Below are 19,214 nucleotides of genomic sequence, written 5' to 3'. Positions count from 1 at the left end.
TGAATTTTTCTAAGCAACCCATGGAACGGTCTCCAAAATAGATCATATTTTAGGTCACAAAGAGAGTCTTACTACATATAAAAAATTGAAATAACCCTCTACATACTGTCTGACCACAACACAATAAAAGTAGAACTCAACAACAAAAAGAAGAGTAGAAAGTACTCAAACACCTGGAGACTGAAGAATACATTACTCCATGATCAGTGAGAAAGAAAGGAAGAAATCAAAATTTTCCTGGAATTTAAAAATGAAAGTACAACCTACAAGAACCTAGGTGATAGAGCAAAGGCAGTCCAAAGGAGAAAGTTGATAGCCCTGAATGCATATATTAAAAACACAGAAAGATCACAAATAAATGACTTAATGGTGCATCTTAAATTCCCAGAAAAACAAGAATAAGCTCAAGCCAAAATCAGCAGAAGGACATAAATAATAAAAATAAAGGCTAAAATCAATGAAATAGACACTAAAAAAAAAAAGTACAAAGAATCAACAAAACAATAAGGTGGTTATTTGAAAAGATAAATAAGATTAATAAACCCCCAGCAAATCTGACTGAAACAGCTAGGCATCAGTGGCTCACATCTGTAATCCTAGCTACTCAGGATTCAGAGATCAGGAGGATCATGATTTGAAGCCAGCCTGCAAATAATTTGCAAGACCCTATCTCAAAAATACCTAACACACACAATAAAAAGGCTGGTGGAGTGGCTCAAGGTGTAGGCCCTGAATTCAAGCCCCAGTACTGCAAAAAGAAAAAGAAATCTAACTGAAAAAAGGAGGGAAAAGACCCAAATTAATAAAATTAGAAATGAAAAAAGAAGAGATCACAACAAATGACAATGAAATCCAGGGAATAATTAGGGATTTTTTTGAAAATCTATATTCAAATAAATTGGAAAATCTAGAAAAAATGGGTAAATGTCTAGATACATATGACAAACAAAAAGTGAAGCAAGAAGATATAAATCACCTAAATAGATCTATAATAAGCAATCAAATTGAAGCAACAATAAAGAGTCTTCTAAAACAAATATCTACTACTGGATGGATTCATTCCCAAATTCTAACAGATTAAAGAAGAATTAATCCCAACACTCCTTAACTTTTCCATGAACTGGAAATCAGTCTATGAAGCTAGTATTGCAGTCATCCCAAAATTGTACAAGGATACACACATGAAAAGAGAGAGAGAGAGACAGACAGAGAGAGAGAGAGAGAATCATAGCCCAATCTCTTTAATGAATTTGTATGCAAAAATCCTTAATAAAATACTGGCCAACTGAATTCAACAACATATCAAAAAGATCATATACTATGATTTAGTTGGTTTCATTCCAACAATGCAGGGATGGTTCACTATATGCAAATCACTAAATGAAAAATAGGATATCAATAGAAGCAGACAAAAGCCAACATGATTAATAGATGTAGAAAATGCCTTTGACAAAATTCAACATCCTTCCAAGATAAAAGGTCTGATGAAGCTAGGAATAGAAGGAATGTACCTCACCATAATGAAGACTATATACAACAACCATATAACCAAATCATACTAAATGGGGAAAAAATGAAACCATTTCCTCTAGTAAGAAACAAGAGAAAGTTGTCCACTCTTTTCACTCTTACCCTGCACAGTCTTAGAATTCTTAGTTAGAGCACTAAGAGAGGAAGAAGAAATAAAAGGAATTAAAATTGGAAAGAAAGAAGTCAAACTATCCCAACTTGCAGGTGACATGACCTTATGCCTAAAAGATCCAGAAAACTCCATCAAAAACTCCTAGACATCATAAACCCCTTTAGCAAATTAGCAGGATACAAAATCAATCTACAAAAATCAGTAGCCTTTCTATATACCACCAATGAAAAGATTGAGAAAGAATATAAGAAAACAATTCCATTACCAATAGCCTCAAAAAAAATAGCTAAGCATAAACCTAATAAAGGAAATGAAAGACCTCTACAATGAAAACTGTAAACCATTCAAGAAAGAAATTTAGGAAGACTACAGAATATGGAAAGATCTCCCATGCACATGGATTAGCAAAATCAATATTGTGAAATAGCTATATTACCAAAAGCAATTACATGTTCAATGCAATCCTCATCAAAAATTCCAAAGACATTCATTGCAGAAACTGAAAAATCAACACTAAAATTCACTTGGAAACACAAAAGATCATGAATAGCCAAGGCAATGCAGAGCAAAAAGAGCAATGCTGGAGGTATCAATATATCAGACTACAAACTATAGCAGTAAAAACAGCATGGTTCTGGCACAAATACAGACACAAGGACTAATAGAACAGAGTAGAAGACCCAGGTATGAATCTTCACAACTACACCACCTGATTTTTGACAAAGGCACCCAAAACCTATGATGGAGGAAAAACAACCTCTTTGACAAATGTTTCTGGGAATACTGGATATCTGCATGCAGAAAATTGAAACTAGGTCCATATCTTTCACCCTGTGCAAGTATCAAGTCAAAGTGAATTAAAGACCTAATTGTAAGACTGGAAATTTTGAAGCTAATACAGGAAAGAACAGGGAATACACTGGAACTTCTAGGCATGGGCAATAGCTTCCTAAATAGAACTCAAGTGGCTCAACAACTAAGGGAAACAATTGACAAATGGAACTACATGAAACTAAAAAGCTTCTGCCAAACAAAAGAAAAATGGTCACCAGATTGAAGAGGTAGCCCAGAGAATAGGAGAACATCTTTGCCAGCTATGCATCTGACAAGGGATTAATAACCAGAATATACAGAGAGTTCAAAAAACTAAACACCTAAACAAAACCAATGATCCAATAAAGAAATAGGCAAATGAAATGAATAGAGCTTTTTCGAAGAAAGAAGTCCAAATGGCCAAAAAACACATGAAGAAATGTTGAACATCCCTGGTCATAAAGAAACTGCAAATCAAAACCATGTTAAGATTCTACCTCACTATAGGTAAGACACCTAAAAAATTAGTTAGCATTTGTTGCCCTCAACACATAGAAACTAAAGCAGATACCTTAAAAGCAACTGAGGCCAATAGGAGAAGGGGACCAGGAGCTAAAGAAAAGGTTAGATCAAGAAAAATTAACCTAGAAGGTAACACACATGCACAGGAAATTAATCTGAGTCAACTCCCTGTATAGCTGTCCTTACCTCAACTAGCAAAAACCCTTATTCCTTCCTATTATTGCTTATACTCTCTCTTCAACAAAATTAGAGATAAGCGCAAAATAGTTTCTGCTGGGTATGGAGGTGGTGGGGGGAGAGGGAGGGGTGGGGGGAAGGGAGGGGGTAGAAACAGGGGGGAGAAGTGACCCAAGCATTGTATGCACATATGAATAATAAAAGAAAAAGATTCTACCTTTCTAACTCCTGTTAAAATGGCTATCATCAAGAACACAAACAACAACAAATGTTGGCGAGGATGTGGGAAAGAAGGAATCCTCATACACCATTTATGGGAATGTAAATTAGTACAACCATTATGGAAAATAAAATGCAAGCTCCTCCAAACACGAAAAATAGAACTCTCATAAGATTCAGCAATTCCAGGGATATACCCAAAGGACTGTGAGTCAGGTTACAATAAAGACACTGTACATCCATGTTTATTGCAGCATTATTCACAAAAGCCAATCTATGGAAACTGTCAATATTTCCCACAACTGATAAATGGATTAAGAAAATGTGGTATTTGTATAGAACAAAATTTTATTTAACCATAAAGAAGAATGAAATTTTATCATTTGCAGGTAAATGGATAGAAGTAGGGAAAGTCATCTTAAGTGACGTTACTCTAGTTCAGAAAGCCAAAGGCCACATGCTTCTATCATATGTGGAATATAGGCCCAATGCAAATACAGCAATATTATGAAATGCAGGTCATGTTAAGGGAAAGTCACAAAAGAGTGGAAGGGTAAAAGAAGGAAGTTAAGAAGGGGAATATGATTGATGTACTTTCTATACAAGAGTGAATATAGAATTTTTAAACCTGTTGAAATCACCATAAGACGGGGACTAAGGTAAAAAGAATAAAAATAGTGGAGATGAACCAACTTGGGTTATAATACATATATACATGGAAATGTCACAAGGAAACTCCCTGTGTAGCTTTCTTAAACAAAAATGTCATTCATTTTCTTTTACAAAATCAAAGAACAAGAGTGTGGAACAGGTCCTGTCTGGGGGCTGGTGGTACCAGTGGGAGCAAGGAGGATGTGGGGAAAGGGTATAGAAAGGTGAATTTAGTGCAAATACTGTGTATACATGTATGTAAATGGAAGAATAGGACCTTTTGAAACTCTTCCTGGAATAGGGGGAGATAAAGGAGAATGATGGAGGGGGTGAATTCAAGTATGAGATGTTTTATGTATTGTAAGGACTTTTGTAAATGCCACAATGTACCCCCAGCACAACAATAAAAATAAATACATAGATGCAAGCGATATAATGAAAACCAGGTCATGCTAAGGTGAGGTCATTAACAAGAGAAGGAGGGTAAAAGAAGGAAGTTGAGAAGGTGAATATGGTTGATAAGCTTTCTGTACAAGAATGAATATAGAAATTTTAAATCTGTTTAAATTACCATAAGAAGGGGACTAAGGTACAAAGGATAAAAATAGAGTTGAACCAATTCTGGTTATAATACGTATATACATGGAAGTGCCACTCCTTTATAGCTATCTTAGACAACCAAAAATGCCTTTTAAGACACCTAAAAAACTAGCTAGCATTTGTTGCCCTTAATGCAGAGAAACTAAAGCAGATACCTTAAAGCAACTGAGGCCAATAGGAAAAGGGGACCAGGAACTAGAGAAAAGGATAGATCAAAAAGAATTAACCTAGAAGGTAACACCCACGCACAGGAAATCAATGTGAGTCAATGCCCTGTATAGCTATCCTTATCTCAACCAGCAAAACCCCTTGTTCCTTCCTATTATTGCTTATACTCTCTCTACAACAAAATTAGAGATAAGGGCAAAATAGTTTCTGCTGGGTATTGAGGGGGGGAGCGCGAGGGGGCGGAGTGGGTGGTAAGGGAGGGGGTGGGGGCAGGGGGGAGACATGAACCAAGCCTTGTATGCACATATGAATAATAAAAGAAAAATGAAAAAAAAAAAAAACAGCAAATAGGAAGGTAAAATAGGTCCTGTCTGGAAGTTAGTACCAGTAAGGGGGCGGGGGGAGAGGAAATACTGAAAGGGTGTAGGATGGCAAATGTGGTGGAAATATTATGTATTCATATAAAAATGGAAAAATGAGACCTGTTGAAACTATTCCTGGAAAGTGGGGCAGGGGGACAAAGGAGAATGATGAAGGAGGTGATTCAACTATGATATATTATAAGAACTTTTATAAGTGTAACAATGTACCCCCAGTACAACAACAATATGATAATAAAAAAATTAATGTGGAAATGTAATGTTGTAAATCAGATATAATAACCTGGGAAATGAATAATAAAATTAAAAGACTATTACAACATGATTTCAAGAGTTATTATAAAACTACAGTATGCAAAATATAGTGGCAAGGGTGGGGTGAATATTCTCTAATAAGTGCATACAAAGAATAGAGAATTTTGAAATAGACTCGTGTAAACATGGACAAGAGTGCTGAGAAAGGGGCTAAAGCAATGCAGTAAGGAACGAATTCTTTCAACAAATGATGTTGAAACATTTGGATATCCATATGCATACTAAAAGGACTTTAAAAGTCTAAATTAAGTCATAAACCTGAAAACAAAATCTGTGAAAAAAAAGCATATGAAAAAATTTTGTGACATTGAATTATACAATGAGTTATTGGAAATGACAACAGAAGCATGAAAATGGATTTCATCAAAGTTATAAACTTCTGCTTTTCTGGGTATAATGTTCAAAGTACAAACAGACAAGCCACAGATTGAAAAAAAGTCTCAAGTCTCCTATCAGATAAAGGAGCTCCATACAAAATATATAGAGCTCTCAAATTGGAAAAATATAAAGAGAGAGAGAGAGAGAGAGAGAGAGAGAGGCCAATTAAAAAGTCTCAAAAACTTGCATATATGCTAAGATTCAATTATATGTAACCATATATCTATTAGAATAGGTAAAATTACAAGATTGGCCATAGCAATTTCTAGCACAGATGAAGCAGAACTGGATCATATGTATGCTGGTACAACTTTGGATAACATTTTAGTAATTTTGTAAATAGCTAAACATGCACTTACTGTAGGTCCAGACATTACCAAGCTCAGTATTTACTTCAGACAAAAGAAATTCTGTCTTCATAAAAAGATGTGTTCACAAAAGTTTATAGCAGCTTTATTGTAATGATCCAAACTGAAACAATCCAAATGTCACCAATAGACAACAGATAATAAGCATTATAACATATCCATATGAGAGAATCTCAAACATTCAAAAAGAACACTTATGCATGCAACAAGATGGAGACATGCGAATCCCAAAATGAAAGAAGTTAGACAACAGAAAGACATATTATATAATTCCAATCATATAAAATTCTACAAAATGCAAACTGTGGTGGTTGTTTGGGAAGGAGGCATTGGAGAGGAGCAAGATGAATCTTTTGGGGGTAATGAACATGTTTACTATCTTGATTGCAGTGACAATTTCAGCACAGGGAAACATGCTTATGTCAAATTGAACATTTTAAATATGCTTAGAAAATATGTCTATGCAGCAAAGCTGTGAACAAAAGAGCACACATCTCGTCTTCCTGAGGATCATATATAATTGGAGTTATAGTATGGGTACCATAACAGAAAAGCTTCTTTTAAAGAAAAACAGCCTGTGAAGGGAGTGGAAAGGGAATAGAAGCTCTAAAAGAGAAGAGCTATTTCTAGATAGCTCTAATTCCACCTGTTTCTATTCATGCCCGGCTCAGTTTGTTCTAGTATTTAATGTCTTCATTTTTCGGATTTGTATGTTTCTGAATTCTAGCATAGCATAACAGAGTTAAGGAGAGGTTGTCTACAAAAGGTATGTACTTTAGGGAAAAAAACATTCTACTTTTGCCTCTGGGACACACATGTCCTGTGATTCTAACAAATACTGTTCTTGAAGAAGTAAAGCTATTACACTGTTATTTGGTAGAGAAAAGATGAAGAAATAATAACTGATTGGGAAACTGACAATTAAGTTAGTTCATAGAAAAGACCATGCAAATTACTAACTACTTTCTGAGGCACATCTTGTCCCATGTGTGTGTATGGTGGAGGCTGGAGATGGACCTAATTACAAAGACCAATAAGTAGTAATTTTTTTTTGGTGGTATTGAAATTTGAACTCAGGGCTTCAGACTTGCAAAGCAGGCATTCTACCATCTGAGCCACTCCTCCAGCTGTGGCAGTGATTTTTAAAGGATAGAGCAGGAGCCCTTGATTGCAGTGTGGCCTCTCCTCTGTCTATTTCTTCACGCACACTGTTTCCAGGTTTATTTCCCCTTTTGCCTTATGTTTGCTGTTGGGCAATTTGTCTCCTATTCAGTTTTAGAAGATGGCACTGAGGTAGAGAAGATTGAGTGTAGAGGGCTCCCCACATGAAATAGGAGTCAAATTTAAAAGGGAAGAAGGATTGAAGATTAGTGGGGAGACTTGGGACAGGCTAGATAAAAAAGGAAAATAATAAATTATATATGTGTGTGTGTATAGGTAGATAGAATCACAACTTTGCTGAACTGGAGTTTGAACTCAGGGTCTGATGCTTGCTAGGCAGGTACTCTACCACTTGAGCCATACCCCCAGCCTTTTCTGCATTAAGGTTTTTTTTCAGGTAGACTCTTGTGCTTTTTGCCCAGATTAGCCTTGGGTCCATGATGCTCCTAAATATTCTTTGCACATAGCTGAGATCACACGCATGCTCCACGATATCTGGTTTATTCATTGAGATGGGGGTCTTGTTAACTTTTTACCCTGTCTGGCCTCAAACCACCCCAATCTCTGCCTCCTGAGTAGCTGTAATTATAGGCATGAACCACTGTGCCCATTCTAGAATCACAACTTTTGATATAAAGGTGTCAGGCAGATGGATCCTCCATTCTATTCGCTGATAAGCCCAGTCTCAGTCTCTGCTAAGGCATTCTGTAGCCAGTTAGTAACTGGCAGTTCTCAGGGCAGCCATGATTTACACCCACATGATAAAGAATAACTTAAATTCCAGAATAAAGCTCAAAAGTCTTCTTCTTTTCTTCCAGATGCTGGAAAGTCATTGTGCTCCCAATAGATGTGCCTTCTTTTGACATATACTGAATGCAGATAAAATGCAGTTTTCAGCAAAAACATTTCTCTGTTGTAGATATGCACAGGTGCCTGAAGGGTACATCTGGGAAAAAGCACCTTGAAGTCTAAATCTGCAGATGAAGAGAAAAGAAAAAAATTAGCTTTACTGCCACCTTGTGCCAGAAACGTAGCCTTGTCTTAAAGTTTCAAACCAGTAATACTGTGGGAAGAAAAGTTCATAGTTTGAATGGATAAATGGTCAAATCTTTTTTGTGAGACAATAAGGGAGAAGGACACTCACTGGTGGAGTGAAGTAGTAACGTCAAAGCAGGTTCAGGAAGACATAGAAAGTTTAGCCTGAGCAATACAAGGAACAGCAAACTTACAAGCGGGATCTCAAGGGAGAACCGTCCTCCCAGAGCCATGAGCTGGGCTTCCTCAGAGACAGTCCTGTCCAGAATGGGAAACTGGAGTGGGAAGTCATTTGCCAGATGAAGTCCTGTGGAAAGTCATGTTAATGTTAATTAGTCCATGGAATTAACATAGGAGTTTTAGAATCTGAAAGTTAGTTGGTATTAGATTCATAAAACAAAGAACAAAAATGAATCTCTGACATCCCCTTGACGTTTGCTGAGGCCTAAGATGCTGCACGGCCTGTCAATCCAGAGTCATGCACGTAATTAGTGGCTAGGCCTGGTTTAAAGAAGTTCTGGAAGGTGGTGGGGGGAGGTGGTACAAACAATGTATATACATGTAAGTAAATGTAAAAATGATAAAATAAAAGGAGGGGAAAAAAAGAATTTCAAACCCAAGTGCTGCAAAGAAAAGAAGGAAGCAAGGGAAGGAAGGAGAAAGAGAGGGAGGGGGCAAGGGAAGAGAGACAGAAAGAGAGAAAGAGAGAGAGAAGAGAGAGAGAGAGAGAGAGAGAGAGTCACCTATGAAAACATACCAGATCATCTGTGCTATTAATTTTCAGCAACTGGGCGTCCAATGATAAGCAGTTCTCTCGGCTTTTTTCCCAATTAAATTGTCCAGAGGAGAACAGGTAACAATTTTCTCCATGCCAGATCCAATCTTGGGGACAAGGGCCTAGAAAGTGGTAAGTATTTAATCACTGAATTCTGTCTGAGTAGTATTTATGTAATTCTTACACCAATTCTCCCTTTAGTCCTTTCGTGTGCATGCCATTTCTTCTTAATTGACATCATATCCAGACTCTGAAAATATGTAAGTAGCCTCGAAATCTTTATTTCTTTTCTTTTTGAAGAAAAAGAAATAAAGCATTCTGATTTCAGTAAGCTAAACTGACTTCTCATTTAATAGCTTTATATCTGTTAAAAAGTAAGTTAAGATGGGATATAGTTTTGAAGGCTGATCTGATTTTTTTCAGTTATATATAGAATAATGAAAGTGAAATTTGAAGGCATGAATACGGAATATAGCTATAATGCTACTAAAAAGTTAGGTTTATATTTGCTAAAACTTCACATCTTTGAAAAATGTAATTAAAGCTAACTTCTGTGACTACTGCTTTTAAGTATGTGCTAACCAATACCGTAGCCATGTGTGAGTCCTAAGTACTTGAAGCTAGCTAATTTGAATTAACATGCACTGTAAGTATAAGATACATATTTGGTTTTGAGAAATTAGTAAGAAAAAATGTAAAATACCTCATTAACAATTGTACACTGATTACTGTTGAACTGATATTTCAAATATTTTGAATTGACTAAAATAATTGAATTGACTAAAATTAATTTCATCTGCTTCTTTTTCTTTTTTAAAACACATGGTCACTAAAAAATGTAATGTTACATAGCAGCACTCATTGTATTCCTTTTGAACAAAGTTGTTTTAGGGAGTGCACTATATTGATGTGTAATAAGGATCCGAATGTCAGTAAGATTTAAGAAAATAAGGAATTTCTCAGCTGCAAAATTACCAGGAAGTCCAACAAACCTAACTCAGGGATTAGGCAATAGGTAAAGTGTGCTAATATCCATATGTTTATGGAATTGTTTTCCACAGCTCCCAAGTCACTGTCATCCTCAGGACCATCTTCTTGAGTTAGTAACACTTGAAATCTCTTTAAAGAAACAAAACCTTTGTTCTATACTGTGACCAAAATTCAAAAAAATTAAAATCTTTGGGAAGAGTTACATTTTAATTTCTGTTTTCATTGTGACATAAAACTAGCAGATAACTTTCTTTGTCAAACATGAGAATGTAGGAAAGCACTGAACAATGAAAGGGGAAAGATAGGAAGATCAAGTTGAAAGCAATAAATGTAACACTCTTATTTGCCAAGTCCCATCATATTTTGTAATTTTAAACAATGTAACCCTTTTTGTGGACTGAAGAGATAATTTAAGCAAGTTTTCTAAGCTATGACAAAGCAAGAAAAACATAGCAAAAACCAACTCTATTTTTCCCTCTTTATCTATCTATCATAAAGTAATTATATTATATAACATACCATTAAAATATATATTATATATAAAACTTAACTATGCTGACATTGTTTATCAAATGCCAGAAACTGTTGGAAATACTTTACATATACAAAACTCACTTAATCCTTACAACAACTCTATGAGATAGATTCTGTTAATAGTTTTCATTGCACAGATAGAGAATGGGAATTTGAACCTAGTCAGTCTGTCAAGTCTGTGCATTTAATCACAATAATATACTACCTCTCACACGTCTAAGTTTGAGTCACTTAAGGAAATAGTTATTGATGCTCCTCCAGATATTCTAATCAGAATCTATATAATCTTCCTGAAGATGCTTGATGAAAGCAGTAATGTTTGGAATCTCTATTAATTGACCATTATCTGACATTGTGAGAAATGGAGCATGTTATGCATGTTATCTGGTATATCTGCCAGCAACGGACATGCTGCTAACCATGTCTGATTAACTGTACAGGTCTGGCATCTTTGGGAGATGGTTCTGAATGGTCCTGATGTAGATTTAATCCCACACAATTTACAACTAATAAACACAAAACTGTTTTACTGCCTCATCTGTGAAATAAGCCATTGGTTGGTATGTAGCTAAGACTGCTTATGCAAACATTCCTGTGCTTGATACATAAGCCTCTTTCCCTTAAGCTGGGTTGAAGTGCTGGGTTCACTTACTTCCTTGAAATATCACTCTCTAAAAGGATTAAATGTATGTTTGACACTTGCTAAGGAACAGTTTGCTTAAAAATTTATATAAACCATAAAACTTTGCACAAAACCACTCATAAGTATTATTAATTGAACTTGATCTTGGTCTCAATCTTTTGTGTATAAAATAAAGGAATTGGGTATCTATCTTTATGTTAAGAAATTGCATATTTGAGATTAAGAGAGTTGTATAAGCAAGAAGCTAGAGAAATTTGCTTTTTAGTGGCACTTAATTCCGACCCCTAAGAAAAGTACACTTGCTCCTGCACTTCATAGGAAGGGACATGTTGCTGAAAGTTCCTGCATCTCATACCTTTGAACTCTCCCAATGGCTAGAAACATGCGCGATTTGATGACCCACTGTAGAAAAACTAAATACTGCAGACAGCCACTGTAATAATATCAGAATTCACACAATAATCTTATTGGTGCAACTGTTTCTGTCTGCCTCCTAGATTCTGAGTACCTTTAGATAGTTCACATAGTTCAGTTCTTATATAAACTGACTTCCTGGATCTAATATTTTTTGTGTAAGCTGAAGTATTATCTACCTAAGATTTCCAGGCCAGCCCACCTCCATTGAGTCTACTCAAGCTGGAGGTGTGACTCAAATGGTCAGTCTACTTATACGCAATGCACTTTAAGAAACAGTGTCACAGAATAAATTCAAACATAGGGGTAAAGACCTGCAATGACAAGAAGATTCCTTAGAAAAAGAATCCAGGGCTGGAGGAGTGGCTCAAGTGGTAAAGCGCCTAACAATTGTGAGGACCTGAGTTCAAGCCCCAGCCCCGTACTGCTAAAAGAAGGAGAAGAAGAAGAAGAAATAATAAATCCAGCTATTAAGATATACTGGAATGGAAACAGGTAAATATTTATGGGAAGAGGCTGAGAGGGCTTTTCCAGACAAATCTCAAAGTTAGATTTTTAACAAGAAGAGGCTCTTCTTTTAGAGAAAGCCATCATCTGTCCCAAGGATTTGACATAGGGTAAGGTGGAAATAACAAAAACAGATACTTTCTGGTGTAGAATATGCTGAAAGAATAATGATACATATATCAATAAGACAATTTTGTGGGCTGGTGGAGTGACTCAAGTAGTAGAGCACCTGCCTAACAAGAGGGAGGCCCTGAGTTCAAACCCTGGTACCATAAAAAAAGATAATTTCATGCTTAGAGATTTTTGAAAAAATAAAAAATAGCTAAGCTTCAACAGCACACATACTTCTGCCTCTTTTTACTTCCCAAACCCCAGTACCTGAAAAGTTTTTCACTCTCCTCAGCGCTTCTTGAAGGTCCAAGTTCAGCTGGTGGAGCTCCACTTCTTTTTTGGATTTCTCATCAAGCTTCCAGGCAAGGGTTTTTATCATTTCTTTGAGTTCCCTCTGTGACTGCTGTGAAGTGTTTTCAGCCTGCTCCTGGGCTAAGACCTGTCCCTCCAGGATATCTTCCTGGTGAGTAAGGTTTGCTTGGCATTGCTTTAACAGCTCAGATACCTGAAATACTAAATTATAGCTGAATTAAGACTCTATTTCCTATTCCTAATGTATATCTCATCACTGGATTTTGTAGAAATCAAAGCACAGAAACAAATTATCTATTCTCACAATAGGTATGAACTTACAGAATGATATTAGAAATATTTTATGAACTTTATCAATTGAGAAGCAAATAACCCCTTGAAGTCTAGGGAAAATGAAACAAACTACCTCAGAAGTTATGAATTTAGAAGTTATTCAATATTCCTGGGGTAATTTTCAATGTCAGAAGCTGTGCTGACAGTTATGAATTTTAAAAATTTCAAAGATTTTATGTTTGATTGAGAGTTATACACAAAAGACATGACAAGTAATATAGTGAAATAAATAAAATATAGATAATCCAACTTGATCAGGCACCCATCAGACTCAATGACTATTAGGAATTGTGAGTAAGTTTTTTATTATATTTTTGTCTTAATTCCTCTGCTACATCTCCTCCCACTCTGTCTGTCCTTCTAGACTTCCTATTTTATTTAGGAACTGTGACTTTTTTTTCAAGAAGGTTTACCCACAGAATTGTAAAATTACTGTATCACAAACCATTTTTTAGCTACAGTACATTTTAGACAGGGTGGAAATTAAATGAAGGTTGTAAAATCAAGCAGCAGTAAATGTTAAGGGTCACAGGTCTCTGTTTTAGAATCTTGATGGTGCAGTGCAAAACAGAACTCATGCTTGAGAACAAATTTGAGTCTGTTGTAAGATTATCAAAGACTCAAAGCTAGATTTTTCCAATTACTGCTGCTAAGTGGAGGACACCTCCAAATCATTAGGAAAGGCCCTAAGTGTTTACAGATTGAAAACAAAAATATTTTATGACATGGACAATTAAGAAACAAATAGCACTTCAAACACCTTAATAACTTGGATCTTGGCTAGCTGAAATAGCAGATCTACAACCCTGACTGATGGAGGATCAAATGAATGGTGGACACTATTTCTTTCCTTCTTAGCCACTCTAATACTTATTTTCACTTCTTTTTTTTTTTCCTTCCAATATTTCCTCTTTCACACATGGCCATGATATAAATATAAGTTATATTTTGTTTTAAATGTTTTTCTTATTAAAGTTGTATTTCTGGTTCTTAACATTAAGAGCACTTAATCATCTTCATCAAAATTCAGCAAAAACTAGATTAAATTTATTTTTCTTTTGGGTGGCTCAGGTGATCTTATAAATAAGAAATTTCAAGTTAGGTAATTCCTAAATTATTGTAATAATTAAACAGCCTCTCTCCATGAACTTAGGAAAATAAACAAAAAAGTTATAAAATAAAAAAGACTTACTATGTGTAGTCTTTATTCCATGTCTCTATCCATTTGAAGGATAAACACCCACTCAATCTTTACCTCATTCTAAAATATTTTGCCTAAAATGAATCTAACTCAAGGCTGTTTTGCAGTTGTTATGAAACAAAGTTATAAGCTATGTTTATAGCCAGGTACCAGTGGTTCACAGATGTAATCCTAGCTACTTGAGAGGCTGAGGTTGGGAGAATCGTGGTTTGAGGTCAGCTCGGAGAAATAGTGAGATCTCATCTCCAACATAACTAAAGCAAAATGGACTGGAGGCGTGGCTCAAGAGGTCGAGTGCCTGCTTTGCAAGCATGAAGACCTGAGTTCAAGCCCAGTGCCACCAAAAAAACCCAAAACTATAAACCCTCACCCTCCAACTCCATTTCCCTATTTCAGCACTTACATTGCATCCCCAGCATTATAATGATCACCAATAATCCCAGGCAAATGATCCCCAGAGTCATAGTAGCAGGGCACCACCACAAAGAAGAAAGAAAACGAAGACCTAGAAAGAGGGAAGATAGAATCAGAAATACAAAAAGATGGAAGAAAGTCATCAGACCATTCTTTGGATCCTGTCTACATTCCTTACTTATCTTCCCATTGGCTCTACAAATCATTCCTAGCACAGACTTACAGATGGAACATAGAATGGTTAAAGCATTTAAGTAATTTGCTCATGCACCTGGTAAATTTAAGAGCTAGGATTCGATACTAAATAGATATATGACTCTAAATATCTAATTCCAAAGCTTATTTTTTGTATACTCTCTCTACAATGACTCTTTAAGTAACTCAATTTTTTAAGGAACTCTCAATTCAGCTTAAGTGGATCAACTTCATCCATAGATCAGAGAGCCTGATATTTGTAATGTAGACATATGCACACACACACACACACACACACACATTTTATAAGTAATATGATAGAAACTGATGTCCAATGTCAAGCAAATAAAATTTTGTCAGGCTGGCAGAGTGGCTCAAGCCCTAGAGTGCTGGCCTAGCAGTTCAGAGGTCCAGAGTTTGAGACCCAGGACCACCTAAGTGGAAAAAAAAATTGTCAATTAATCAATTCAGATTTATTCAAGTGATTCTATGCATAATTCAATGCCATTTAATTTTTATTCCACTAAAATTACAGCTTGGAACTGGGATTATTGACCAAAGAAAAATAAGAATGAAACCCTGATATGCATTTGGCTTATATTAACGGCATGTCTCTCCAAGTGTAGTCTATTGTTAACCAGAGAAAAACTGACCATTTTATGAAAACAAGTCATGTAGCTCCTAATGAGATAAATATTCAATTTCATGCTCCACCACTGAAATATCAGATATTACTGGTTTAGCAGAAAAGCATCCTATAAAATGTATTTTGTTTTCACATTTTGTGAGATAATAAATAAAGCAATATTATTAGCCACTATGTTTAAAGAAGCAAACTGAAAGTTTTAGTCAATTGCCTACGACTATGTAGACGATAAAACCCAAACACAGGCCTTTAATCCAATTTTCAGGACACATTGCTTAGAGTATTGTATCACAAAAGTTCCAGTGTAAACGTGTAATGACTCAAGTCAATCAGTGGTAATATAATATATATGTAATTATAATGTATATGAATATTACAGAGTTCCCATGTGTTAACAGCATTCTTAGGCTCTACAGGTGATGAAAAGAAAATGGAAGTTTGACACAGAAAAATACAGTTCATTCACTGATTCAATAGTTGCACTCTTCTCACAAGTGTGTGGCAAACTGGCAGAGAAGAAGTAGAAGATAGTTGTGCTTCTTGCAAATAATTGCCTAATCCTAGCTTGTACCTTTGTCTAAATCTTTCAGTTGGCCTTTCTCTTTGTTCAACATTCATTCCACATTACAGAACATCAAGTGTGCCCACCACTTTTGAATGATAAATTTCTGAATTTTTAGAAGAAAAAAAAAATCATAGGTCCCACACAATGTGAAAAGAAGGCACATGTCTTCATTATCTATGGGGCTCCCTTTATTCTGTCTTGGTGGTAGGCAGAGATTATTACTCCTTCTCATGACTTTTTAATCAGAGAATAATCAGAGCCTTCAGAGTAGGTAATTGATCTAACCAAAATTCTGAAAGAATTCATTTTATACTTATAGTAAAAGTTAAGCACTCAGTATTTGCTATATGAAAAATGAATGAGTAAATGAATGACTAAACACATAACTACTTAACATGTAAACCTATCAAGAAATGCCAGTACTGTTTTCATACTATTAGTTCATCAGCTCAAACTTTAAGTCATTCAATTCTCACCATTATTTTACCTGTTAAAAGAAATGTCTATCTTGTGTATAGAAACATGATCTGAAACTTCTTTACCTAAATTTCTGATAGCACTTGTCTGTCCTCCTCTCTTTATGTTGTGTTTCTTTTTCTCAAAATGGTTATAAAATAAAAGGCAATTTATCCAGGTTGCCTGTGGAATTGTGCTTATCAATTACTGTATACATCTAAGCAGTTTAATTTACCCTGTGTATCAAATAGAAATAATTTTTCAAAGCGATGATATACAATAAAATATAACTTATGCCAAATCATATTGAATGTCACCTAATCTGCTCTGGATAATTCAAAACTATTTCAAGTAAAAAAGTAAAATAAAAAAATATTTTATGGTCAGGCGCCGGTGGCTCACGCCAGCAACCCTAGCTACTCAGGAGGCAGATATCAGGAGGATTGTGGTTTGAAGCCAGCCAGGGCAAATAGTTCCGAGAGACCTTATCTCAAAAAAATCCATCACAAAAAAGGGCTGGTGGAATGACTCAAGGTGTAGACCCTGAGTTCAAGCCCCAATACGTCAAAAAAAAATTTACGTTTTTTTTGCAGTGTCTCAAGGAAGTTTGTACAATTATCGCTGAACACATTGGGTGAATGCATTTCTTGAGCTTTTTCATGGACTGGATCAATGGGACTTTGTGGTACCATCCTGCCTTTATCATCTACTAGCTCTGTGAAACTGGGTGATTTTGTTAATCCTCCTGATTTGAAGTTAGTCCTCCAAACTGGAAATGATATGAATACCACTTTCAAAGTGTTATTGTAAAAAATTAGAGAAAGCATGCATGTAAAGTCATGTTGGCCAAGTACTGGTGGTACACATCTGTAATCCTAGCTACTCAGGAGGTAGACATCAGGAGGATCACAGTTCCAAGTTGGCAAATAGTTCATGACATTATATCTTGAAAAAAAACTCATCACAAAGAAAAAAGGGCTTGTGGGTTGGCTCAGGCAGTAAGAATGCCTGCATAGCAAGCGTGAGGCCCTGAATGCAAAGCCCAGTGCCACCAAAATACAAAAAAAAATTTAAAAAACCAATAAAGTCAATTGCTGGCCAGGTGTCAGTGACTCAAGCATTTAATCCTAGCTTCCCTGGAGGCAGGCCATTGGAAGTCAGTTCCCAGAAAGATAGCTCAGGAGACCCTATCTAAAAAATATCCAACCTAAAATTGGCTGGCTGAGTGGTTCAAGTGGTAGAGTGCTGGACTAGTAAGTGTGAGACCCTGAGTTCAATCCCCAGTATCACAAAAATAAACAAATAAGTAAATAAATAATGTGACTTGCTTATAGCAAATACTCAGAATAACTTAGTTATCATTGCTATCATCACCATCAAATCCTATTTGTTTTTCTTCAAAATAAGTAGTATCAATTGTATTGTATATTCCAAAACTTGAATGTTTTAGCTTTCTAACACCATTCTTCAGTAAATTTACATTTCTGAGATAACACTGGGATTCTGTCACTATGCACATTCACCCACCCCAAATACCTTTAGCTTTCTCTCCATATGATTTGTGATTAGGCTGGTCCTTCATAGGTTTCATCTTCAGGTCATCAAAAGTCATTTCCAAACTCATGCCAAGAATGAGAGAGTGAAGCAGCCAAGGACTTCAACAAACTTTAACTGTGGGAGCTTCTGAAGGAGTGTTTAAATAGCTACTGTTATCTAATAAGGAGAATGACTCAATCCTTGCATGAGGAAGGGGAGGCTTTGCTTCATATTGGGAAGTTGACTAACGCAAATTCTTGGGTTATGTCTATTGCAGGTGGGGAAAGTGGTGATTCTGTTAAGTGTTTTATGTTATTTCACTAAGCAATTTGTGAAAGGGAAACTGTACTTTCCATGAGCTTTAGAGGAACGACATCATAGATAGACACTTGTGAAATAAGAAAATAAATGCAGAGAGAGTAAATCACACTAGATTTGTGGGATAGTGTGCATTTGGACCAAGTTATTTGATTCCAATGTTCACATTTATTTGTTTACTAATTTTACTGTGGCAGTTTGTCTTTTATAAGTCACACATTTTCTTTTTTAATTTTCACTATTTTAAATAGAAAATTCTGGCAATAGAATTAGGCAGTTGAGGTGAATCACATCGGATTCCCATTTCTGGCTGTGGTGTCCTAGGTAATTTTAGTACTCAACTAGGGCGATTATTTCATATAGTGGTAGTGTAACAGGGCAACAGAGAGTTCCTTGGAACTAGTTTCAAATTTTTCCCTGGGTCTACCATCTTTGGAGATTTCTTAACATTGAATCTATGTCTTTGTCTAGAAGTTGGGGATAATGTCTACTTGACGATATTGCTATAGTGATTCAAATGAGATATTGAATGAAAATAAACTTAATAAAAACTCAAAATTAATAGTTATAACCACTATTAGTAGTAACATCAGTATAGTTAAGTTTCCCAGCAAAGGATGCATTTTAGTTTACCTCATGATTGATTTGAGTCAGAAAGTTTCTTCCATGGGTTCAGCATAAGTATGTCTGTACGTGTTCATGAATACAATGTTTGCCCATTTTCCTCCACAAGCATCTAACCAGAAAGGAAATATGTCTTTGAAGTTATATGTGTTTTTAAAAACCCTTACCTACTAAAGGTGTTTTCTGAATTATTTATGGACAAAGTGAAATG

General features: G+C 35.7%; 1 protein-coding gene across 1 annotated transcript; it reads right to left on the bottom strand.

Annotated features, from left to right (window-relative positions):
• Nucleotides 1-6,266: 6,266 nt before the first annotated feature.
• Nucleotides 6,267-18,181, bottom strand: Olr1 (oxidized low density lipoprotein receptor 1). The gene is made up of 6 exons (XM_074076068.1): nt 18,062-18,181; nt 14,653-14,754; nt 12,671-12,916; nt 9,187-9,326; nt 8,624-8,736; nt 6,267-8,368 (listed from the first exon to the last, which is right to left on the bottom strand). Exons 1-6 carry the CDS (start codon nt 18,147-18,149, stop codon nt 8,224-8,226), a joined length of 834 nt encoding a protein of 277 aa, XP_073932169.1. The 5' UTR covers nt 18,150-18,181; the 3' UTR covers nt 6,267-8,223.
• Between the last annotated feature and the right edge of the window lie 1,033 nt (nt 18,182-19,214).

The sequence above is a fragment of the Castor canadensis genome, chromosome 6 (genome assembly GCF_047511655.1).
Source record: "Castor canadensis chromosome 6, mCasCan1.hap1v2, whole genome shotgun sequence".
Classification (NCBI taxonomy): domain Eukaryota; kingdom Metazoa; phylum Chordata; class Mammalia; order Rodentia; family Castoridae; genus Castor; species Castor canadensis.
The sequence above is the reverse complement of the archived record's forward strand: the minus strand, read 5'-3'. Positions and strand labels throughout refer to the sequence as shown.